The 26,473-nt window shown below is 39.2% G+C and overlaps 2 protein-coding genes across 7 annotated transcripts in view; one reads left to right on the plus strand and one right to left on the minus strand.

Annotated features, from left to right (window-relative positions):
- MED12L (mediator complex subunit 12L) overlaps window positions 1–26,473 on the plus strand; it is a 317,830-nt gene that overhangs the window by 114,809 nt on the left and 176,548 nt on the right. The gene's annotated exons all lie outside the window — the stretch shown is intronic.
- The window catches only part of P2RY14 (purinergic receptor P2Y14), a 53,103-nt gene continuing 31,170 nt past the window's right edge, over window positions 4,541–26,473 (minus strand). For all 5 annotated transcript variants that reach the window (XM_044251614.1, XM_044251613.1, XM_044251617.1 and 2 more), the window contains 2 exons: window positions 10,173–10,279; window positions 4,541–5,745 (listed from right to left, as the gene is read on the minus strand). In XM_044251614.1, the coding sequence (XP_044107549.1) occupies window positions 4,700–5,722 (1,023 nt within the window). In that variant the 5' untranslated portion in view covers window positions 5,723–5,745; window positions 10,173–10,279 and the 3' untranslated portion in view covers window positions 4,541–4,699. The remainder of the gene's footprint in view (window positions 5,746–10,172; window positions 10,280–26,473) is intronic.

Below are 26,473 nucleotides of genomic sequence, written 5' to 3' on the forward strand. Positions count from 1 at the left end.
CATTTTGGTTAATAAATATCGGGGAGAGCCAGTGTTCCTTCAGAGAGCCATGGTGTAAAAAGTAGAATGTAAATAATTAACAGCTTGAAAAAGCTCCTAGTTAAATGTAGAGAATCTTTTAGTTTAGAAAAGGGATTATTAAGTAGTGTGAAGTATTTCATGGGGAAGATGAGAGCCACATTTCAGTGGCCTTTTATGTCAGGAGATGGGATGATAGGAAAGTAAACCTTTAGAACTTTGTCATACACTTGGGAGGAAGATGTAACAGTTACACAGTGACCTGGGATTTGGGAGGGAAGCAGGAGGTAGTGCAGCTGTGGGCTTCGCCTGACATACTGACACCATGTGGATCGGAGCTGGTGACATCTGGAGGTTGGAAATAGAACAAGATGGCCCTGGGCCCTCAGTCTTGTATTTCAGGTCCCCAAAGCACTGAAGGTAGTGTTTGGGAAGTGGGTTGAGATGATGAGATCACAGAGATCTTAACTGTGACCATGAGAGAAGTCAGACTTATGCAATGAGCACATTCAAAAAGTAGCAAGTAGTGTTTGTCAATGAAAATACTTTTCATCTACTTTGTTGTTGTTGAGAGTGGGCCTGTTTTCACAATCCTTCTTTTTGTGCTTGCACTCCAGCTTCTGTTGCAGTGGGAGAGATAAAAATGGCTTAGCTTCTTACGTTTTCTGCCAACCCTGAAACTGCTTTGGAGTGCCCCAGTTTAAAAGGGAACATATTCCGGGTCCTACTGTAGAGAAAGCTGTCATGCAAGTCCTCGAGTGCTCAGGGTGCCCAGGGCGGCTTCTAAACTTAGATGCCTATGCTGGAAAAGAAGGCCTGAAACACAGTGTGTAAGAAACAATAGAAAGCAAGGAAAGCTGGAAACGATAGTGAGTTGAGAGCTTTTGCCTCACCAAGAGAGGCTAGCAGGCCCTTAGCTGGAGCCAGTTGCTTCCCCATGCTTTTATTTGTTGGGACAGTAATTAAAAGAAAACACATCTGTAGGTAGAAGATGGTACGCCACTAGCTGTTTCGCAACTTAGGGACTGCAGAAATCTAATAGAAAGGTGTTCGAAAATGGCTCTTGACTATGTCTAAAAATCCCCCATTAATAGGAACTCTTAGATTTTAACTGAACCATGATTCCACTTTGTTGTGTAATTGGGTCAGCTACCTATATGGAAATATTCTGAAGTTTTTTTTTTTTAATAAAAGAAACTTTTGTGATAAGAATCAGGAAACAAACATCATAATCATCTAAGTTTACCCATGAAAGCTGCCCACTGAGATACGTGACTCGGACAGTGGTTGTTTACAAAAGGCTGCCTGCTGCTAGGGGTGCTCATCTGTTCGTTATCTCTGCAGCCTCTGGACTCTGTTTTCTCAGCAATAAAAACGAGACTTCTTTGAGAAACCGACTTTCTGCGGCTCTTGTCCATAGGCCTATCACAGTGCCCACTCTGCCTCTCATATCAGGGTCAGGCCATAACTGACAACCAGCATGTCAGATTCCACTGGCCACAGACTGCAATGGAAAATAAGCTGGTATGATCCAATGAAAGCCAAGTTCCAGGTTTCTGAAGAAATTCTCTGGAGGACTGACTGTGAAGATTTAAGGTCTAGAAATGCTTCTTTCGTTTTGCTACCACAAAAAAAAGAGCCCGCAGCTTCCTTTGAGTTCCTAATACTGTGGAAGGTGGCTGCAAAAATGCTATAAACCAGCTTTTGTTACATCAGCTGAGGCCCCCAATCAGCACTTAAATTAAGCCATAATGACAACTTGGGACAGTTAGGTCTGTTAGCCAGTATATCTCTTTTTATTGCAGAAGTCCAGTTTTAGTTGTATATTTTGGTCACCTACAAATTAAACAATTCTGATACATTGACTTCCTCTGGAAGATTAACCCAGAAATTCTAGAAAACACCCTTATACAAGTTTTGTTTCTACTTGATGATGTTAATAAAGTATTTGCCATTAGCTCTCTATTCTGTCCGTAAACCCATTGCTGCTATTTATATTCTCTGACTCTGGACAAGAAGAAGAAGAAGTATCTTTATTAATACAAAAAATAACTATGACATCAGACCATCCTCCCAGAGTTATACGAGATTTCCTTTTGGGTATACCGCACTGTGAGGTTTGTGTGGGGAGGGGTTGGGAGAGAACTGGTATGGTGTGGTCTTCAACAGTACAAAGCTATTAGTACCTTTTGCTCACCAGTTCTCTGCAAGATATCAGTGGCATGCAAATTATCTTTTCATAAATGACATCCCCACAGAAGAACCACTTTAACAACATGTGGCTTTCCTTTCTCATTTATCACTTTTTGAAAATACTTTAACTGTTTCTGCAATATGATTGTGTTAATTTACTTTCTTAGAGGAAAATATATATTATAAAACTGTATTATAAACTAGCTACAGAAATTACTCCATAACATAATTTAAAAAAAAAAAAGTACTGGTAACCTCAGGGAAGTTTCTGGATTGATCCACTGTTGCCATCGCTCTACTCTATTTCTTTTAATTCTGGACCCGATACGCAGTAACTGTTAATCAATGGTTGTTTTTATTCTTACCTGGATTGCGTGTTGTTTCCTGAAAAACCTTGATGTCAGCATTACCCATCTGCTTTAGCACAGTGGTAAACAAAGACATTATCTGGTGCTCCTCCTTTTCTTTTTTACTTTCATTTTCTCCTATGGCCCAGTGTCTGTGTGTAGGGTGGGGGGGGGACGCATGTGAAACACCAGTGTTGATTCATTTGCCCTGGCCAGTGGGAACTGTGAAGAGTAAGCGCAGCCAGTTTCTTTTGCAGATGTATTTAGCCAAACATAAATGGCAAGCTTAGTTTTACCAAGCATGTTTGTCGTAGGTGGTGATTTGTTTCTTTTTGAGAGAGGATATTTGACCCACATTTGGGAGCAAAGAGTTTTTATGAGGATGGAATGTGGACACAGAGTAAATACCTTCCTAGCTCTTCTTTAATATGAGGTGTATTTTCCGAGTTTTTCTTAAAATCTATTGAGGTCCCAGAGCATATGAAATAGTTATTTTGGAAAGTCTGTGGCAAATAAAAATTCTGACTATTCTAGGTAACTGTCTTCCTTCCTTTATGCATAATTAGGGTATTAAAGAAACCACCCATGTCATGACTCTGAAGAAAATTGGCATTATTTTTTCTTACCGTAATTTTTAAAAGTTTTTTTTGTTTTTTTAAGATTTTATTTATGTATTTGAGAGAAAGAGAGAGAGCACAAGTAGGAAGAGGGGCAGGTAGAGAGGGAGAACCAGACTCCCCACTGAGCAGGGAACTAGATGTGAGACTTGATCCCCGGACCCTGGGATCATGACCTGAGTCAAAGGCAGAGACCTAACCGACTGAGACACTCAGGTGCCGCGTCTACCTTGATTTTTAAAAAAGAAAAACCAAACGCTATTGAAAATACTCACTTTATTAGTATATATTACAGCAAGAGGAAAAAAGTATATGCACTTGACTTAAAAAATGTTTGGAAGATGGTCTGGATATCTTTTAGCCAGTTAATAGCAGAAAAATAGTTTTGATAACTTACAACCTAGTAACCATATCCCATATCTGCACACTTTAAATTCAAATGCTTTTTCAAAAACAATGTGACATATATAAGTTTTCATTTTATGTTTAATTTTTCACTCATAATTATAAATCTTAGATTTTCTTTTTTTTCAAGTCCAGTTGCTTTCTAAGAAAACTGCTTCTCCTGCCCCTAGATATATGTATGTACACACTATGTATGTATGTGTGTGCCTTTGTCTCAGTCAACGTATTTTTTCCCTATACCATTGAACAGGGGAAGTTACTGGCAACACTTACCAATATCCAGCTTCCTTCAATAGAGTCCACCTAGAAGTATTTTAACACTAGAGTTCCAGGCTTAATAAGTCTTCAGATAAAACATATTTAAAATGTATCTTATTTTATTCTCAGAATGCTACCAGAAAAATTACTTTTTTTTTCCTGCAAAGAAGAGAATTTATATCAACTTTCCTTTGAAATGCCATGAGATAGATAAATCAGTAGGGGATTTCTTAAGTGATTTTCTTGGTCTGCTTGTCTTCAAATCAGAAAACACTTGACTTTTTCACTACAAACAGGTCCCTAGTTCTTTATCAAACTGTGCTTACTTTTAAGTTGATCTTTAGTGACCCTGTTGAAAAGAATCACATAACTTAATCCTTGTGTTTAGAGAAGGAAGATGCCCCAGTGAATTGTCTTGATAGCTTCCTATTTTCTTTATGCTGTTCTAATTTCTACATTAACTGACCCAGGCTAGTGATTTAAATCTTCTTTTTCAATGGAATAAAGTGGAGTAACGCCTGTATTACTTTTTTCTTTGATGTTATAAAAAAGCAGGGAAAAGTATATTTTCTTTTTATTATTATTCTAAATTGGATTGTAATGCCTAGAGATGATACTTATTAGCATGGACATTTTTTTTTAATAGATTTTATTTATTTAGATTGAGAGAGATCACAAGTAGGCAGAGAGGCAGGTGATGTGGGGCTTGATCCCAGGACCATGTGATCATGACCTGAGCCGACAGCAGAGGCTTTAACCCACTGAGCCATCCAGGCGCCGCAGACATGTTTCTTATTTAGTCTTATGTAACTGAAGATTGCAATATGTGTACATGGATTTTATTTGTAAGGAGGTGGGAATTCACAAAGTGTCTGTGCTTTCATGCGTTATATTTCCTCTTTTGGTTCTGGAAGTTTCTGAGTCATGCTGAGCTTTTAATGGGATGTGCAGTTTCTTACATAATATTTCTCTAAATGGCTGGCATAGAAAGAAATAAATAATAGGATCTAGGCATACGTTTGCAGCCGATAGTAGCAGAGTGAATTCTTTTACATAGAGCAAAATTTCTTTTGACTGGCAGCTGTAATGAGCTTCTGTCTGGCTCTGTGTGTAGGGGATTCTGGCAATGTGGTAAGGTACAAAACAGACAAAAAACACGAACATGATGCTGAATATATTGCGGCTAGATTTCTTCTTGACTGAAATGGAATTCCTTCTGGACTTAAGGTGGGACTTGAAGATTTTCCTCGTGATGGCAGTATAGAAAATGATCAACAGAAAAAACACAATCCAGAAGATGCCCACAAAGATGTAGTTTGATGCTTTGTGCCACTTAAGTCCCAGTTCATTTTTAAGTTTCACACATTTTATATGCGTCACCTTCCTGCTAGTAGCATTCTGGTTGGTCAGGATAATGTTGGGGACAGCCAGAAGGAGCATGAGCATCCAGACCACCACTGACAGGAGTTTGCTGTAATTTACTGAATGGATGAAAGAAGTCAAAAGAGGCTTTACAATTTTATAGTATCTGTCGAAGCTGATGAGCCCAAAGAACACGATGCTGACGTACATGTTGACATAGAAGAGCACAGCAGACACCCTGCACACAAACACATTGATCTGCCACGGCCCGAGTCCCGAATCAGCAAGAATCTTGAAGGGGAAGGTCAGGCTCATCAGAAAGTCGGCAATGACAATGTTCTTGAGATAGATGATGAAACTCTTGGAGCTGGCCACGTAGAAGAATATCCATCCAGATACACCATTGAGCAGGGTCCCCGCGACGAAGACCACAAAGTACAGCACAGGAATGATCTGCTGAGTGATGAGGATATTCCGGGAGCAGGACTCCTCTGGAGGCTGTGTGGTGGTGGAATTGATCATTGTGTAACTTCTGGAGGTGAGGCCTGGGAAGCAATGTCAGGCAGTCACTCAAAGGGCACTTACAGCATCTAATAAATAATTTGTTGAATAATCGAACAAAGACAAGTGGATATACTTGTCACATTCTTGAAATTAAGTGTTTGCTCCATATTAGACACCCAGTCCTCTCTGCCTCCCTCCCTCCCTTCATCTCTTCCGTCCTTTTGAAAAGGGAAGAATAGAGTAGACAGATGATAGGAAAGAGAAATGGGAGAAGCAGGACATTCTGAGAGCTGTAGGTAATGGTATCAACGTTTTCCTAAAATGGTAACAGTTCCTTTTAAGACTCCCAAGTTCTAGAAAGTACTCATTTATTTATTTATTTATTATTTTAAATATATTTTATTTATTTATTAGAGCAAGAGATAGAGAGCACGAGCAGGAGGGGGAGGCACAGAGGAAGAGGGAGGGATCCCAATGCAGGGCTCCATCCCAGGACCCTGAGGTTGTGATCTGAGCTGAAGGCAGATAGGCAGATGTTTAACTGACTGAGCTACCCAGGTGCCCCAGAAGTACTCATTTGAATATAGTCTCAAAAAGTAACAAAACTAAAAAAAACATTTTATCCAGAAGTCTGTTTAATATATTAAGTTTAGGGGCTATTGACAGACCTTAACTTTTTAAAAACCTATCTTATGTACATTTTGGACATAGGATAGTATCCTATAAACATATACATCCCGGGGCGCCTGGTGGCTCAGTGGGTTATAGCCTCTGCCTTCAGCTGGGATAGTGATCCCAGGGTCCTGGGATCAAGCCCCATATCGGGCTCTCTCTTCAGGGGGGAGCCTGCCTTCCTACCTCTCTCTGCCTGCCTCTCTGCCTACTTGTGATCTCTGTCTGTCAAATAAATAAATAAAATCGTTAAAAAAATAGATATACATCCAAATGAAGCTGGTATTGTGAGTATGGGATTATGAGTATCTTCCCAAATGGAGTTTTTCTGTGTTATTTTTTCCATTGAAAAACTGATTTGTGTTATTCTTATAAAGTAGAAAAGGAATACAGATGATAAATATACCTTAAAAATTCCAGAAAATTGTGAAATATTCTCGATTTGCTCTAACATGGTAGCCACTAGCCATTTGTGGTTATAGAGCACATAATGTGACCCATCCAGATTGAGATGTGATATAACTGTAAAATGCCCACTGAACTTCACAGACTTAGTACCCCCTCCAGAAAAGTAAAATATCTCAGTTTTTTATTATTTTTTACAAGAGTTTATTCATGTAATTTTACTTTTTTAAAGAATATGGCTACTAGAAAATTTAAAATTGCATATGTAGTTTGCATCATATTTTTATTGGCCAACACTGTCCTAAATATTAACCCCAAACCTTCTTTTGTTAGGGAATCCTGTATATTCTTCTCTGGTGTCAGACATATTGTTTTAGAGCCCAAGAAAGATTAGAACTTCTTTGTAAGATTATTTGATTTATCAAAGCAAATGTTCAGCGTCCATCTTTTATGAAACGTCCACATCTTGCTTAAAACCCTCCAGTGTTATTCTTTGGCCTCAGGATAAAGTCCTTAACTCTTGAATGCCAACCTGCCAATGTCCCTTGTTCTGATCCCTGCTTCTTGCATCCTCAGCAATGAGTTCCTGAACCCGTCTACCTCTTGTAGGTTCCATGATTTCTCTCACCTTGGACCTTTTCACAAACTTTCGTTCATTGGAAACCCTTTTTGCTACGTTCTTGCACATTAACTTCCCTTCATTCTTGAGGTTCAGGTTGGGTGTCATTTCCTTTAGAAAATCTGACTCTCCTACCTTTTATTTGGTTGGGTGTGAGGTCCTTTTGTAAGTGTGCTCCTGGTTCTGTGCCTTTCTCTTTGTCTCAAAGCTCATTTCCCCTTCCATTTTTTTCCCCCTTCTGTGGTAAGCCCTTTCATAGAGAGATCATTTCATTTTTAACCATTGTATTTCTAGCATTATGTTTAGGACATTAGATAGTTAAAATATTTGTGTAATAAAAGGACAGGCAATCTGGGAATTTAAGACATGAATCCTTGCTCTTGAGAAATTTATAGGTAGCCAGGGATTGTGGGAAAGAATGATTGTAGAGGATAATGGTTCTTTTGAGATCAGAGAATATATCTTATTTATCTTTGTATTCCTGGTGCCAAGCACAGTGTTTTATAACACAGTGAGTGAGTGACTATGTTAGTAAAATGAGGGACATGTGAGAAAGTTAAGTTTGGAAACGTGGGTATGAAATTCAATCACATTCCAAATAAAACAATCATATGTGCGAACTTGGTGTGCTATTTCTTTCTTTCTTTTTTTTTTTTTTAAGATTTTATTTATTTATTTGACAGAGATCACAAGTAGGCGGAGAGGCAGGCAGAAAGAGGGTGGAAGGGAAGCAGGCTCTCCTCTGAGCGGGGAGCCTGATGTGGGGCCTGATCCCAGGACCCCGAGATCATGACCTGAGCTGAAGGCAAAGGCTCAACCCACTGAGCCACCTAGGTGCCCCTTGGTGTGCTATTTCTTACACAAGAATACATTGGTTCTGTGTTTTCTTCTTCATGCATACCATACAGCAAAAGTGGAAATATTCTTAGCCATTTGATTTTATCATTCCTTGCACTTCCTTTGGAAGGGAATCTCACTTCTTGCACTTGGCTGTGATCATAGTAGTTTGTATTCATTTGCTTCTCTGTAGGTTTTCTGTAACCTGTTCCAAATTTTAGGTAGTAAGCAAAGGGCTACATTTTCTGTTTTTAAGTGTCTACTATGGCAATGAGTGTATCTACTAAATAATTGGTCTTCTCTCCTGATGACCTGATGTCATGGGACCAGAACTGCATTCTCAGAATCCTGAAAGTTTTGAGAATCTGAGCACAGATCCTCTTGTGATGTGCATTATTGCCTCCTAGCTCCCCTCCTCTCTTTGAGGTTGATGGAGGAGCACAACTGATCCAGGTGAACTTCTAGAGCAGAAGAGCCTTCTGAAATGGAGTGAATACTAAAGGCTTGGTTGGTCTTTTCCCCTCAAACTCCTTCTTGCTGTTTTGAAGCAATCACAGGTAAGAGTTGCTGTTTTAGATTAGAAAGGTTTGATACATGCTGATTGGGGAAAAGAGCAGGGTATCACTGTTGCTTGTGTTGTTATTTGGTTAGGCACAGCAGAGACAAAGGGACACTCCACATGAGGAATGAGCTGAAAGTAAGCCCAAGACAATTCTGGTAGTAATTTTTAAACTGTTAAATATTTCTTTTCTTGAGCATTGGTGTTTGTGGTAGGGCATTGTGTCCTCTAATTCATGTTTTACTGTACTTGGTCTTAGTGTCTCAGAGTATGGCAGCCTTTTATACAGTGATAAATTGAGAGATGTGTGAAAACAAAGCTATCTTGAGGCATCTACAGGAAGTGAGGACAATTATATATTGAAAGCAAAAGGCAGGAATATGTGTTGGATGGAAAGCTGGACAAGATCATGATAGAGACCTGTTTGTGTCACTTGGACCTAGTAACATCTGCCCAGTCTCTCCTTATCTTTAATGTAGAGATGACTCAATGTCCTGATGAAGGGTCCTAACTAAAACTTCAAATCATTTCATAAGTGGAGGATATAGTCACATATTGATGCTGGTTTTATACACTGATACAAAAATAAGAACCAAGTGAATCAGAAAGAAAACAAAGATGTCTTCATGTGATCCAACTACCCTTCCTTTTCTGTTCCTGGCTCTTGGTTGGTTCACTCTTTCTAAACAGCTTGTCACATCCTGTTAAAGATGAGAGACAGGCAAAGGAAGAAAAAGTGGGGAAGGATCCACTTAAGAGTATGTCTTTAGCTTCTCCTAGGTGGGGGACTTCCTTGTCCCACAAATCCAGGTAAAGGACAATGAAATGGAATGAAATATTTTAGTTTCTTCCGTCACTTGGGTCTTTGGTAACATAATTAAAGAACGTGGCGGAATGAGATTTATGAGACCAAAAGATAGCTATTAAAGTCTCAAAGGAGCCCGTGAATTGCTTTCTCTCAATCTTGCTGCACAGCTAGAACTGTGGCTTAGTGCCACAGATTTAATCTAATTTAAAGTGAGTGCCCTTGTTCCTTAGCATGATATAAGGTCTGAGGGTTGTGGTACTTTGAGTATTTCAAAGTGTAGAGAATTACATATAACCTCTGGGTGCTCTCTTTAGTAGGCAGAATTTAGTCAATACAGGTCATACAAAGCATTGGTCACTCCAGAAATATTCACTTTAATAAAAACATGCTTTGTCAGCCTGAGGCTCATTACTCCTCTTTTGTGTAACTATACACAGTGACCTCTCTCTTTCTTACATATGGACCATCTTCTTCCACCATTCTTAGTGTCATAATTCTACTTTCTCTGGAGAAGAAATTTCATAAAATTAATAAAGCTCTTGGTAATATAGACAGTCTTTTCAGTTACCTTAATTTTTTTCTTTTTTTGATAGAAGGTTTTGTTTCAGTGAAACAATTTAGTCCAGTGTGGGCTTGTCATCTTGAAGTGGCCGTAGTGTTTCTTCACTAATCATCCTGTATGGTAGGAGAAAAATGAAAAATTAAGTGAATACTGGAATGTTTTTATTACACAAGGATATGTGATAGCAATGTATTTTTAGAATTTAGGTTGTATAATTATGAAATATTACAACATGTACCTTTGTTGTTTTACTGTATTGGTCTTGGTTGTCAATGTTGATGATTATTGATTTTGTATGAACTCTCCCTTTTTCTAAAGATTCTATTTATTTGAGCAAGTGAGAGTACGAGCTGTGGGGAGGGGCCGCAGGAGAGGGAGAAGCAGGCTCCCTGCTGAGCAGGGAGCCTGATGTGGGGCTCTATTCCAGGACTCTGGGATCACGACCTGAGCTGAAGGCAGATGCTTAACTGACTGAGCCACCCAGGCGCCCCTGGTATGAGGTCTTGTGGGAACTTTACACTATTCAGAGTGTTGGATGTGAAGTTGTTCATAGTTACTGATTTACTTTTTACCCCATGGGATGTGGATGCTCAAATCAGTTCATTAAATTACTGCAGTTGGCAATTATTTTAGTCAGGAAATTGAGGAAGAGTTTCAGTTTTAGTTTTAGTTGTTTTTTCAAAAATCTTTGCACTGTTGATATTTTGGGCCAGGTAATTATTTGTTGTGGAGGTCTGCCTTCTGCATTGTAGGATGTTTAGCAGCATCCCTGGTTTCTGTCTACTAGATGCCAGTAGCACCTGTCCCCCCGGGTTATGACAAAAATGTTTCTAGGCATTGCCAATGTCTTCTAGGAGGCCTGGTCTGCGGTGGTCGAGAGCCAGTCCAATGAGACTGATGTGTGGACTTTGCAGACAGAACTCCTGAAAGCCATATTGTCTGATAGGAAGAAGATAAGTTTGGCAGAATGGTGGTTGATTTGGTTCAGCCTTGGTCTATGTTGTCACCTTTCTGAGTTCTTTAAACCATTCTAGACTTTAATGTGTAGGCATGTCGTCTGGAGATCATGCTAATGGAAAGACTCAGATTCCGGAGGCCTGGAGTTGTGTGTGATGCTGATGCTGCTAGCCTGGTGATCCCTCTTTGAGTAGTAAATTCTTTTTTCAAGCCCTGAACATAGACATTTCAAACATATTTGGTGAGGAGGGTTAAAAATGTGGCTTTCCTTGCTATAATTGCAACTCGAGATTGGAAATAACCTGCTTTTAGATAAAGTGGAAATCAAAGCTCTTTCAGAGTTTATCCATTACGGATTTCATTACAATATAGAAGTCTACTTGAGAACAAGTGGTAAAGAACACCTTATATTTACCTAGAATATTCCTAAAAAGGTCGGAATTCTCTTTAGAAACAAAACAAGATTAAGCTCAGTGGAGTTATACTGTATGTGATTCACAACATTACTGAGCATGACCTGGTCGTATCTCAGGACCAGGCTCACTCCTGGGGAGGGAAGGAGGAGCAAGGGATGGCTTAGGGTAGTTGGGCTTTAGCTGTGTCTCAGGTATTTCATGTCTTAAATTCTGAAACAACCATGTTATTATCAGTTAACACCTAGTAGTTGGGTGCATTGGTGTTACCAGTATCAATTGGTGTACTTTTATTTTCATATATTTAAAATATCTTATAATTAGAAACGAATGTATATGGAGAATGGATTGCTTTCAGATTACTCTTATCAATACCCATTTACTAACCCGTGACGAGCATCATCTTTCTGTCCTTTGTTAGTTCTTACAAAGTAACAATATGATCTGATATCTGATATCATCCCTCCTTACCATCTCAGCATCAAAAATTTGAAAAACCAAGGTGCCACAGATATTTTTGTAGGACATAAATATTTGTTTTCTAGATGATTCTTATGTCAATAGACATAGTTTAGATGTGTGTTATCAGGGGCGCCTGGGTGGCTCAGTTGGTTAAGCATCCAACTCTTGATTTCTTCTCCAGTTATGATCTCCATGTCCTAGAATCGAGCCCTGTATTGTGCTCTGTCTCCTTAAGATTATCTTTCTCTCTCTCTTTCTCTGTCCTCCCCCCACCCCCTTTGCTTGAATGCATGCTCTATCTCTCTCTCTAAGGGAAAAAAAAAAGATGTGTGTAATTGTGTAATTATATTGTGTACATTTCTAAACTTATTAAAGCTATTTTCTTATTATTGCAGATTTCTTTCCCCTGCCTTTTTTTTTTTTTCCTTTCCCCTTTATGGTACCAATCTGTCATATCCTAGATGGTCTCCAAAGATGTTAGAATGAGTTGAATAGGAAGGGGATTATTGTATAGCAGCTTACTCAGTCTTATAGTCATATTTTATAATTTTTATGTTATTGATTATTTCATAAGATATTTTGTATTTAAAAAGTACTTTCTATTCAGTAGTATTCTAAGTTGTCAAGAGGCTTCTGGCCTTTCTTATTCTCTGGTCAGTTGGATATCTTAGAAGGTCTTCCACCTTGACTCTTGGTCCTGCTTCTCTCCCCAACGTTGTGACTGCTTGGTGTAAGCAATGTCCTCTGCTTTTAGGTCTTAGGTGTGTTTGGGGGAAGGGTGGAGAATTCATTATAAGCATGCTAGTTTATTTTGTAAAGCTACTGTTTTTTCCTCTGTAACTTACTACTGCTTCCCCTTGCTTCTCAGAAACCTATTTTCTGCTGGGCTCCAGATTCTTATAGTGGCTATTCTGACAGTAATCTCCTTGTATTTTTGATTCGTATTTCCTTGCTGAGCAGTGATGTTGAGCATTTTTTCATAAGTCTGTTAGCCATCTGTATGTCTTGGGAAAAATGTCTATTCAATCCTCTGCCCATTTTTTTTTTTTAAAGATTTTATTTATTTATTTATTTGACACAGAGAGAGAGAGAGAGAGAGATCACAAGTAGGCAGAGAGGCAGGCAGAGAGAGAGGAGGAAGCAGGCTTCCTGCTGAGCAGAGAGCCCGATGTGGGACTCGATCCCAGGACCCTGAGATCATGACCTGAGCTGAAGGCAGCGGCTTAACCCACTGAGCCACCCAGGCGCCCTCCTCTGCCCATTTTTAAATCATATTATTTTGTTTTCGTGTTGAATTGTGTAAGTTTTATATAATACTGGATACTAATCCCTTTTCAGAGATCTCATTTGCAAATATCTTTTCCCATTCAGTACGTTGCCTTTTCACTTTTTTGATGGGTTCTTCTTCTTCTTTTTTTAAAGAGATTTTATTTATTTATTTGAGAGAGAGCGAGAGAGAGAGAGAACAGGAGTGAGATGAAGGGTAGAGGGAGAAGCAGACTCCCTGCTGAACAGGGAGCCTGATGCAGGGCTAAATCCAGGGACGTTGGGATCATGACCTGAGCCTTAAAGCACACGCTTAACCGGCTGAGCTGCCTAGACCCCCTAATGGTTTATTTTGCTGCACAAAAGCCTTTTATTTTGGTGTAGTCCCAGTAATTTATTGTTACTTTAGTTTCCCTTGACTAAGGAGATATATCTAGAAAAATGTTGCTAAGACAATATTTGGGCAAATGTTTAAGAGATTATGGCCTTTGTTTTCTTTTAGGACTTTATTAGTTTCAGTTTCACAGTTAGGTGTTTATTTTGAGTTTACTTTTGTGTATGGTATAAGAAAGTGGTCTAGTTTCATTTTTCTGTGTGTGGCTGTCCATTTTCCTAGCACCATTTATTGAAGAGCTTGTCTTTTCCCCACTGTATAATCTTTCCCCACTGTATAATCCTCCTTGTCATGGATTAACTGACCATAAAAGTGTGTGTGTGTGTGTGTTTTTCTGGGCTCTCCATTCTGTTCCATTGATCTACGTGTCTGTTTTTGTGCTAGGACCATACCATTTTGATTATTCTAGCTTTGTGTTATATCTTGAAATTTGGGATTGTGCTACCTCCATCTTTTTTCATCTCTCTCAAGATTGCTTTGGCTCTACAGAGTAATTTGAGGTTCCATACAAATTTTAGCATTATTTGTTTCACTTCTCTGAAAAATGCTGTTTGTATTTTGATAACAGTTATATTGAATTGTAGATTTTTAAGGTAATATGGACATTTAACATTAATTTTCCATTCTTTGAGCATAATATATCCTTCCATTTTTATTATCTTTGATTACTTTCACTAGTATTTTTATAGTTTTCTGAGTACAGGTCTTTGACTTCCTTGGTTAAGTTTATTCCTAGGTAATTTATTCTTTTTGGTGCAATTATAAATGGAGCTGTTTTCTTAATTTCCCTTTCTGCTACTTTGTTATTAGTGTATAGAAATACAACAGATTTCTGTGTATTTTGTACTCTGAAGCTTTACTGAATAAATTTATTCTAAGTTTTTTGGTGGAGTCTTTAGGGTTTTCTGTAGCAACATGTCATCTGCCATTGGTGACAGTTTTACTTTACTTCTTCCTTATCCATTTGGATGTCTTGTTTCTTGTCTGATTGCTCTAACACTTCCAATACTATGTTGAGTAAAAGTGGTGAGAGCAGACATCCTTATCTTGTTCCTGATCTTAGAGGAAGGGGTTTCAGTTTCTCTTCATTGAGTATGTTGTTAGTTGTGGGTTTCTGGAATCTTGTCTTTAGGAGTCACTTAGCCAGTTTTTTTGTTGTTGTTGTTTTGTTTTTTTCCCTTTAAGGGCAAGTGCATGTGTGTGTGTGTGAGTTTGCAAGTGTTTTTCCTCTAGGTTTTGAAGGTCTGCAAGGTGTGGCTACCTTCAGTTTTTCCAGTTAGCCTCCAGGTACCACAGCTTGGAGAAACCTCCATTTTCTTATTTAGTTTCTGAAAAATGTGTAAAATGAATGTGTTTGTGACTTTTGATTTTGACTGACCTTTCTGTCTTGTGCATTGATGTGCTGGAAGAGGAATAGAATTGGACCATTCATTATGGTGATGAAAACAATGACACTAATTAGTAAGTGGTGGAGACTGCTGCTGCTGCTGGGGGAAACCCAGGTCTGCTGCGGATGGTTTGGATACTATCAAGGACTCCCAGAGGTCCCTGGCCCAAGGAGGGCTTTGCTTGTTGGTTGCCTATAATCATGAGGCCTCAGTTAGATCTCACTTGAACCTCCTAACTCCTGGTCACTATGGCCTGTTGACTTCACCTTCAGTTAGAGTCTGATAAACATGTTCCAGTTTAACTTATAATTGAATGAATGCTGTGGTTATATACTTCAAATAAGGAGCTGTGCTAATTATTTTTCAAATTAGAAATGTCTGCATGCTCTTCTTAGACTGAATTGCAGGTACCTGTGAACATCTTCCACCAATACAGAAGCTCAGCTCAGTCTTGACCACCAGGCCTTCTTTCTGTGCTTCCCTGTTCACAGACTAAAACTCTTGGGAATCATAAATCTGTGTGTTTCTGGTACGAATGGAGCCACTCTTCAATTATGTATGATAAATGGACAGTGGGTTAGTATGGATAATAAACTGTTAATGCCCAAGTCTAGTTTTTACTATTAATTCTAACCATTGCCCTTAAAATAATTACAACTTGTAGCAAAGTGCAAGACTGGCCCATCTAGGATCTCAAAGCTCTATCTTCATGCTTAGCAGATTATGGGAGCTGATAGAGGAGGGGAAGGTGTAGCCCAGGCACCAAACTTTTGAGGCCACGAGAATGGTCACCTGTCACTAGCCTCTGTGGTGGGACCTGTGTCCTGTTGGATCAGTGAGGATTTTGCATGGTGGGACCTGTGTCCTGTTGGATCAGTGAGGATTTTGCATCTACACTCTTTGTCATGGCCTCAGGTTTTTCAACCTTTGCACTGCTGAGTTTTGTTTTTTTTTTTTTTTTTTTTTTTAAATTCCAGCTCTTTGTGGGTGAGCTGTGTTGTGCTTTTTAAAATTTTTAGCTGCATCCCTGGCCTCTATCCACTAGGTGCCAGTAGCACCCCGTGATTAATGACAACAAAGAAATGTGTTTTCTTTTTTTTTTTTTTTTAAGATTTTATTTATTTATTTGACAGACAGAGATCACAAGTAGGCAGAGAGGCAGGCAAAGAGAGAGAGAGTGGAGGAAGCAGGCTCCCTGCTGAGCAGAGAGCCCAATGTGGGGCTTGATCCCAGGACCCTGAGAACATGACCTGAGCCGAAAGCAGAGGCTTTAACCCACTGAGCCACCCAGGCGCCCCATATCCACACATTTCTAAATGTTCCTAAGTTGAGAAGCAATGGAATAGTCCCTTAATGGTAGGTGTATTTGATATCATTTTGACATATGAAAAGAATTTAGTCAGCTCTTTTACTGTTGATCTTGACTGCATATTGAGTAACTCGTCAGTAGTAAGTAATTCAAATCCTTAGGTCTCAGAATGTGAAGTAGGCTTTCTTTACTAAGCCCTAAGAATAAGAATAAGAAGGCAGACAGTGCAATATAGTGGGTAAAAGCATGCGTATTGGATGCAGTGGACCTTGTTAGAAAGATGGCTTAATTACTTAATAGCTCTGGGTTACTAAGTGCCTCTGTGTTTCAGTTTTTACCTCTCTAAAATGGGGGGGGGTAGTAGTTGCTGCTTTATAGGGTTCTCCTCTCTGTAAGAATCCAATACCTGGTGCCTGGCAGTGTGTGACTCAGAGGGAACAGTGTGGGTTCAGATAGTGACTCAGCGGATGATGGAGTAATCAAATGTCTCTGGGACTTTCAGTCTGCCCAGGACTTTCTTTAGGTTGATGTTCTGCACTGAAATGAGGGCTACAAGAGGCGTGGTAGACACTTGGCTGAGTGCTCTGAGCCTCCTCGGGTATTTGGCCCCAAAGTGCTTGTGTTGATGGAGTAGGGTGAAGGCAGTGCTGCCTATGGTCCTTCTGTTCTAGTCATCAAAAGTGACACTCAGTGATAGGGAGTAAGAAGTGCGAAGCCCAAAGTGTTGCCCGGTCTTCTTTAGCAATCCACACAAACCTGAGTCTTTGATGAAGGTGACATAAAGCTATGATATTCTAGTCTTCACAATTTAGGGAAATAATTCTTCTGTGTCTGAAATTAGATTGAGCTAGTTGGATTCCTGATTTTTTTTTCCAGCCTGTTTTTCCAGCATTGTTTTTAATACGTGGTTCTATTCCCTTGGGCCAGGAAAGGAAATGAATCTCTGACCTCCCGTTTGCCTCACTGAGATGATGTTTGCATTTCTCAGTTAGACATGCACTACTCAGATCTTCCAGTCTTGGAGCTAAGGGCACTAATGCTTATCCCTTTGCTGTGGGGTTGGGAATAGATTTTCATTTCTGGGAAACCCATACTTTTAACTACTTAGCTAAACATCAGCCACCTGTATGTTTAGCCCAAGCAAAATATTATAAATACCCAGGACTTTAGGTAGGAGTGAGAATGCTGTAAAAAAACGGATTTTCATTCTTGAAAACCTAGCATTCGATGTACTTCCTCCATGTGGGAAGAATGGGTAACCTTTGATTTTTATAAAATATTTGTGATGGTCACTCACCTGAATTAGCCACATCTGTGAATGAATTCATATTCTGTTACACATAACATGTGATAATGAAGCAACTACATTCATTTTGAAATTAGTGGAACTTAAATGTGAAAGATGCAGTTTTGTGCAGCTTAGAGATGGTACTGAGTGTATGTGAAATGAAAGACCTTTCCTTTTTGTGAGCCCTACGTCCACAGGTTGGGATCTGTTGTTGAGTGTGTGTGTCCTTTTTAGACCATTCCATTTAGGATTATTTCACTTTACAATGGAGTTTGATATGAGTCAGTCAAGGACGTTATAAGAAAATCATCTTCTCTCTTGACATGCTCCATGGGAGCTATTCAGTGGCATTTTAGTGTTGCCTCAGCTGTAATGTCTGTGTGAGAGAAATCTGATAATAACCAGGTAAAGAGTGCCCCATTGTAGTTTTTGCTTATGACTTGCTTGGACCTGGACTGGTTTGGTTTTACTCCATGCCCCCCCCCCCCCTTTTCTGCTGCCTACTCTTGACTTCCTTCTACTCTTTATACATTATTGCTTTCTGCCTAGAAGTGATTTCCCTGCAAGGTAGAAACCTGAATAAGCCCTTAATAAGACAGGGTAAAAACGCATAGGACTGAAAGTCACAACAACCCCATAGCTATAAATTTGTTCAAGCCTTTTCCATCATTAAATAGCAAAGGTAAAAACCCTCTTAGATGGAGAAATAACTGATTGCTAGTATCAGTGAGCTCATCTTGTTTCTAAGTATTACTGCCCACTGAAAGGAACCAGGGCTTCTTGGAGAAGTGACTGATTTTATTAAGGCACAGGGAAAGTACAAGGTTAGTTGAGGTAAACCATGTGGGCAAAAAAACAAGGAAACTCTCAACCCAATAGGGAAATGTAGAAAAGGAACATGGGACCTGCCTCGGTGGCACTTCTAAATTTGACATTTTGGATATCAACAAGAGTGACAGTCTGAGACTAAAGTACTTTGAAAAATAAGCCAAATTCAGGAGTTGATAGTGATACTAAGAATAAGGAAGTAGTATTAAGAATAGGAGTTGGGGCACCTGGGTGGCACCGTTAATTGTCCGACTCTTGGTTTTCAGCTCAGGTTGTGATCTCAGGCTCGTGAGATAGAGCCCCACTTCAGGCTCCGCACTCAACAAGGAGTCTGCTTGAATCTCTCTCTCCCTCTCCCTCTGGCTGTCCCTCCCCCCACTCCCTGCCCTTCTGTCTCTTTCCCTCTAAAATAAAGCAAAGCAGAACAAAAACAAAAAACAAAGAACAAACCAAAAACAAGAATAGGGATTAAAAAAGGGAGGATGCAGACTAGGGGAAGCTCTTCTTTACAGAATAACAGCTAAAAAAGGTAGAATGAGTGATAGAATTAGCAAGTCACCATTTTGCAACCTCAGTGTAATAACTGATGAGGCAGCAGTCTTCAGGCAGTGGGAAATGCTAGTCGGTGAAAGGTTGTAGGAGAACAGGATAGTCCAGTCTGCAAGTATCACTCTCCAGTCATTTAGAATACGAAAGAACAAATGGTACCTTTTCTTCAGGGATATCTGGCAGTCACAGAATGATCATACTTACCCCAAATGGGATAACTTGACATTTTGTGCTGCCAGATGTTATCCAATTAGATGTACACAAAATGCCTTGTCAAAAAGCTAATTATGGATGAATAATTGGGCAGATTCAGGGTGTGGGACATTCTCTAAAGACTCAAAAAAATCAGTGTCCTGAAAAGTGGATGAATGTGATGGGGTGGGAGGAAGTGATTCTAGATCAAAAGAGGCCAAAGAGAAGTAACATAATGAGTGAATGTGACTGGTGACTTGGGGGAGGAGTAGAGGCTAGATCTATAGGAGTTGTTTGGGGACAGTTGTGTAAATCTGAATACAGGCTCTATGTCACACAGTATTATTGAATCAATCTTTCTAGCTATGTTAATAATATGGTTAAGTTGAGGAATATTCTTTTTTTTTTTTTTTAAATTTTAAGGTGTTATTTATTTATTTGCCAGAGAGAGAAAGCGAGTGCGAGTGCAAGCATAAGTAGGGGAGTGGCAGGCAGAGGGAGAAGCAGCCTCCCCACTGAGCAAGAAGCCTGAGGTGGGACTCGATTCCAGGACCCGAGGATCATGACCTGAGTCAAAGGCAGATGCTTAACCAACTGAGCCAACCCAAAATCCTTCTGGGGAGTATTCTTATTCTTCAGGGATGCGTAGTGAAGTATTTAGGAGAGATGGGCCGTAATTGCCTGCACCACATTTTCAAAACAGATCAGTAGAAGAAAAGAAAAGTATGAGCCCTTGTGCATTGTATTTTTTGGGCTGATACATATTACAGTATATGAGCATACTTATAATGCATGCATATGTGCTCATATGTATACATATGTGTGTGTTAGAAGAGTCCTGAGCTCAGTGCCTGACATATAGCAGGTACTTAACAGTCTCTTAGACTTCTCTGTTACCCTGCTTACTTATTCTTCTCAGTCACCTTGGGGAGCTTCTCTGCCTGCCCTTAAATTGGTTTATCTTATTCTGTTCTCTGCCATCTCCCTTTCTCTTTCCAGCCAAAATGATCTTTGTTTTAGAACACTGTTTAAAATCATCATCAAGAAAGCAAACTTTGCGTTTTATCAATCATCTATTCCTTGGGTGCTTATTAGCAGACAGCCATGTTGGCCTTGTGGATCCGTCCTGTTCCCTTAAAGCTCAGTGCCTGGTGCTTCTGGAACCTGAGCTGCCTCATCTCCTTCCCCTCTGCACAGTGCACCTCCATTTTCCACACTTCTGGGTCCCTCACAGCCCTGGATACTGAGGAGCCAGGTGGCCTCACTTCCAGAGGGAACCGCTTTTCCCTCAACTGAGTGAGTCACGGCTTGCGTTGAGCTGTCCTTGTGTCTTGTCATCCCTTTCAGTCTCCTCACATTTTATAGCGATAACTGCCATTTATTGGGAATTTACCTTGTATGGGACACAGGGAATGCTAGTTACTTTTTAGAGTACTATTTCTTTTTCAAGGACTATTCCATACGTTGAAAAGAGTTTATGTAACATAAGGGAAAACACAGTCAAAAAGAGCACAGCACCGAGCCAAGAGCCAGAACCCCACCAGACCTCCTGCATCTCCTCTGCCTGGAGCGAACCCCGTCTTGAGTTTTGTGTTCTTCATTTCTGCCCTTTAAAAACAGATGATCTTAATCCATGTAGTCATAGATTCTCTTGTAAAGTTGTTCATGCTATATGTAGTCTTCTGGGACTTTTTACAAATTCCCAGCTCAGTGTTATGTTTCTAAAGTTTAGCACTTTAGAAAATGAATTGAAAGTAGTTGGAAAAGAGGAATATTTACCTGTAGATAAGCATTTTTAATTCCTAGGTATATGCCCTAGGAAACTAGAGAAGCATACCAAGGAACATGAACAAGGATGCTCATAGAAATGGTGATAATAGCAAAAACGTGGGCATTAGCTCGAAGGATTATTGATAGGAGAATGGGTAGAAGAAGAAAAAATTAGTGAAATTTTATGCACCAGTGAAAATGAGCAAACTTCAACCACGCACGTTTAAATAAATCTTCTTATAGTTCTGATAAGATAAAAAGAATTCTTTATAGTTCAGGAAACTGAAGTCTAGAGAGTTTGATTTAAACTGTCCACAGTATTGCAACTAGTATGTTGTAGAACTGCCATTTGAATCCAGGTCAGTGTTGTGCTAAAGCCATAACTGCTAGGGAGTATTGTTGCCTGTTGGAAAGCCTTGTTTTCGTTGGCTAGTGTGTTATGCATGGAGAGAGAGCTTTGTATTTTCACCTGATCTGGCAAATGGTTCATAGGAGGAACTGTATAAATTTCTGATGAATGACCCAAAACATCATTATACTGCACAGGAAGAAAGCAGGTGAAGGGAACTTAGTGGCTCGAGCAAGTTCCTGAGGTAGAAACCAGAGCACCAGTGCTGAGAACCCAGCTCCTCTAAGCCCTCTCTGACTGGAGCATTTACCCTGTCTGGTCTTGCCTTGGTTTCAGGCCTCCCCTTTAGGAGGCAGCTGGGAGACGCCTGGCAGATACAGCGTCAGTGTACCTTGCATTCTATCTGATCCTGCTTCCAGGTGTCTCAGCCAGGGTCCACCGCTGCTCTCCTGGTGGAGAACAGAGGCCTCTCCCCAGGTGTGTGTCTCGTACCGCTAACGTAAGTCTGTCCAGCCTGCGGCAGTGGGAGTGCTGGCAAGCTTTCTTCCATCTCTTGAATGTCATTGACATGATTAGCTTGTGGAAAAAGTGCAGGTGTGTTTGTGTGTACAGGGTGGAGGGCACAGGAAAGGCAAAACAGCGGATGTTTGGTGCCTTTGGCAACTAAACCAATGTGCATTATGAATTTAGATTATTGTGCTACTTAGATATTTTGGCCCAGTTGAACAAAAATTGAAAATAAGCAAAAGCTGTCCCCTTGAGCTTTTCCTTGTCTGTCACCCAGTGCCCAGCAAAGCTCTGAGCCAGGTATATATATTTTCCCCTGTCCCAGTAAATCCCAAAAGGCTTCTGATCCTTTGTACACAGGTCGGGACCCTCGGCAAGGGTCTGCTAACATTACCCTCAGAGTTCTGTCAAGCACTGTGTTAGGACTAGCGGGAGTGCCCAGTGAATTTGCTTTCACACTGTCCCCGCAGTGATGTTGAGATCCAGTTGCATGAGGATCTAAAACTCACTGAGGCAGAGGTGCTAGGAGCCCCGGCCTCGGGCTGTGGTTGTCTGTACTTAGCATTTTAGTGTGTCTGCTTCATGTTGATCTGTGTTAAAACATCACCTCCTCAGAGAGGACTGTTCTGTCCATGACATCTGATGCAGCCAACCCTGTACCCAGCAACTTCCAGCCCCTCACCAGCTTTTATTTTTTTCATAGCTCTCTTCCTTATTTAAAATAATAGTAATTTTTCAATTTATGGTCTCCGTTACCCCCTTAAAGGACTTCATTCTCTTCATGAGACCAGAATTTAATTCTCTTACTCACTGCTAAATTAGTGTCTGGCATTACTGTAGAAGCTCAATAGATACTTAGTGAATTTATGAGTGAATCTATCTGTACAATTTTGGTCAAACTCAGGAGTTGATTTACTTAACAGTTACATGATGAGTCTGTCTAGAACCTCTAGAGTTTTATAATTTTTGTGCTGTAGGGTAAAATATATAGGTATCTTTTAAAATCTTTGGTGCGTAAAATTGGATCAACCATAATCTTTAATTTATAAAATACTCTTATGCAAAGTTGATGCAAGTTTGACTTTAAAAAGTTTAATTCTATTATTTTTATCATGTTAATAGTTTTCCTTAAACTAAATAACCAAAACAAAAGGCAAGATGGTAATAAGCTACGTGTAGCTGAATGCTTTGCCCTCCTTCCCAGAGGCTGTCTCTGGCCATCATGTGTCCTGAATCCTATTTTCTTCATTCTCCTGCTGTCTGTTTTGTAGTGTTCTGTAACGTTTATATATTTTCCTAAAAGTATGTGTGTATATGTGGTGTGTGTATGTGTGTGTGTGTGTGTGTGTTTAAAAAGGCCACATGGGATCTTTTAGTGACTTAACTGTATCATACCACATATCATCCATGTTATTGAGTATTGTTTTATCATTCATTTGTCTTGATGACTATAACCTTCCTTTGACCATTTCAGTTCATACAGTCAGTTTCCTGTGTTTGGGGTGTTTCTGGGGTTTTGCCCTTGTAAATTATGTTGAGATGTATATCCATATTGACTCTTGATGAACATATGAAAGATTTTCCTGTGGGGATAAATCTAGAATTTAAATTGTTGATTTATAGGGTTTATGAATGTTAAAATAATGGAAACAGTGTTCAGACTATGTTCTAAAGTGGTTGTACCAATTTATACTCCTATCAACAATGTGTAATGATACTGTGATCACAAACCTTTCTCAACATTTCATATTCTCAGAGTTTTACAGTTTTGTTTGTGACACGATATTATACTGTGGTATTGATTTGCATTTCCATGATAACTGATGATATGGGCATCTCATCATATAATAATCAATTATTTCCATGAAATGTCAACTCATCTGACTCATTTTTCTATTGGGTTGTTTATGCTATCATTGATTTGTAAAAATTCTTCAAATATTGTTGATAACTGCTTTGTTTGGGTGTATATATGGTGGATTGCCTTTCCCAGATTGTAACTTGTCTTTTCACTTTTAAAGAATTATTTTGATAAACAAAAGTTACTGATTTTAATGTAGTCAAATTACTTTTTTTTTTTGAGCTAGTGTTTTTTGCATCAAAAGAAAATTTTTCTATCTTTTTCTATCTCAAAGTCTAAACTAATAGTTCTTACAATATGGCTTATTATGTCCATGGGGGTCCTTGACACCTTTTCAGGCAGGCATTGAAAATCAACACATCTTTCAAAGAATAGTAACATGTTATTTGCCTTTTCTAACCTGTTACACTGACATTTGTATAAAAGGTGCAAACGCTGTGGTATGTAAAACAAACCTGATGGGACTTTAGTACCAGTCAAGGCCATGTACACATCTGTGCTGTAGTCACTGCGTTACTGCTCTGCATTCCCACTAACCAGGGAAAGAAAAGGCTAAGTGTCCTCGATGAAGGAATGTGTATTGTACTTGGTTAAATCTTACCCTTTAAATATGTGTTGTAAATATTTTGCATTATAGAATAGGAATCGTTCCTAAAGCTTTTGCTAGATATGATGTTTGTCTAGAGCAACAACACTGGAGTGACTGAGCCATGAGCTGAATTAGATGCTTTTTCCTGAAACACTGTTTTTCCTTGAAAGAATGATAACAAACTATAGTAATTCAGACTGAAGTATTTGGCAGACATTTTCTCAAAAAACAGATGAAGTGAGTCTTCACCAAGGAAAACAAATAGCAGCACTTTCCAGTACTTAGACAGAGATCAGTGCCAATATTAATACTATTTTTTGATATTATATAATGAAGAGTATATTCTGCATGAATTCTACATGAGTGTACATCTCCAAGTGACTGATGATTGTATCATGTTATAAAATCTAGCGCAGGTCAAAGGCTTATTCAGAGCCTAGGTTAGACTAAAGGATTTTAACGTAAGAGGAATATTCATTGATGGGGATTTAGATTCTACATTGTAAACAACATTTAAGAAACCACCACTTTTTGAGTTTTCATGTGGTGCCAAAGAACAAAATCCAGAAGGCTACTACATACTTCTTCCTTTTCCTATTACATATCTGTGTGAGACTAGATTTTCTTTAATATGCTTTAATTAAAACTACCATTTGAAACTAATTAAATGCAGAAATGAATATGCAAATCTTAGTCTAGATGTTAGAGAAATGTAAAAATGTAGAATGTCACCTTTCTAATTAAAACTTTTTTGATAATTTATTTTTCACAAAATGTTTTTCATGTTAACATTTGGCACTGTTTCAAAACTGAATTATAAACATAAGTTTAACAATTTTAACATTTAATATAGTAAATATGGCTAGATTTAACTTACACAAATGAAAGGTCTTCAGACTACTGGGTGTTGGGAAAGGGATCTTGAGACCAAAAGTTTGAGAATTGGTGGCAAAATATATTTTACTGTTTTTTCTAATAAGGTTTTCTTGGAGTTAAATTGCTTATTTTGATGTCAGGCTTTAATTTATACATATACTAGACAGTATGCGGGCTGTTTATAAATACCAAAAAAGGACACCAGACATTTATAAAGAGTAATTAAATTCTAAAAATAAGTAAAACTTCCCAGTCTATCTTTGTAACTTTTACAGATCAGATATCTTTCATTTCACTTTTTTCTTAAGTTTTTTGGTAAGGTTGTCTATTTGGTTATTCATCCACCCACAAGGCATGAGAATTAAGCATATTTTAACCTTCATGTCTTTTCCCCACCTCTCTCTGTGTAGGACTACCACCTGTAGGGCTCAGGGCTCTGGGTTCCCAATCGCTAGGTCTCTGGCTGTCAGGCTCCCTGGTCGGCCTGCTTATTTACAGTGTGGGTCACTTACTGTGGTTGCTACTTAGTGGGCATATGTTGATAGATGCTTGCCACCTGTGTGCTGGCACAGTCCCCAGTTTTCTGTTGAAATGATGGAAGGTAAATTGGGAGAACAATTCATGCTCCCTTATTTTGCAGTTTCTTGTTTGGCCCTCTGAGTATCAGATGCTAACTCAAAAAGTTTCCTGTGAGGTTTTTAATCTTGCTAATACTCTCTCGGACCTAATAAGTTATTAGCAAGGATGGGGGAGAAAATTCCATTTTTATTGAATAGCTGCTACGTGTCAGATACTAATGTGCCGCATTAGTATCTTAGCAGCTCTTTGTGGTGATAGCTTTATTCTGGTGTTTTATGGGTTAGGGAATGGAGGAAGATCATAGAGGCAGAAGAGCTAAGAAACAAATGTAGCTCAAGGTCACAGTAGATTCGAATTCAGCTCTTTACCTGCAAAGGTCTGCTTTTTCTACCATATAAAATTGCCTCTGTAAAAATCTGAGTGCCCGTAATATTGCCCGTTTTATGCAATGTAATTATTGTCACTGTTCTGCAAACAAGTTAAGAGGCAGAGCAGTCCTGTACACTTTTGCATCTCCAAACTTGTGTTTATGTATAAATTACAGTTTTTATTGGGCACATTCATCTCTTTAGATCAGAGAGAGATGGGATAGGTGAGAGGGTACCGGATTTGAGCCAGATGGCTTTTTCTTGAAGTCCCGTTGTTGGCCTTTATTAGCTGTGGTACTGTGTTCAAGTCAACGGACCTCCCTGGACCCTAGCTTCCTAACTGGTAAAACAGAGCCAAAACC

Source organism: Neovison vison, chromosome 6 (genome assembly GCF_020171115.1).
Source record: "Neovison vison isolate M4711 chromosome 6, ASM_NN_V1, whole genome shotgun sequence".
In the NCBI taxonomy this organism is placed as follows: Eukaryota; Metazoa; Chordata; class Mammalia; order Carnivora; family Mustelidae; genus Neogale; species Neogale vison.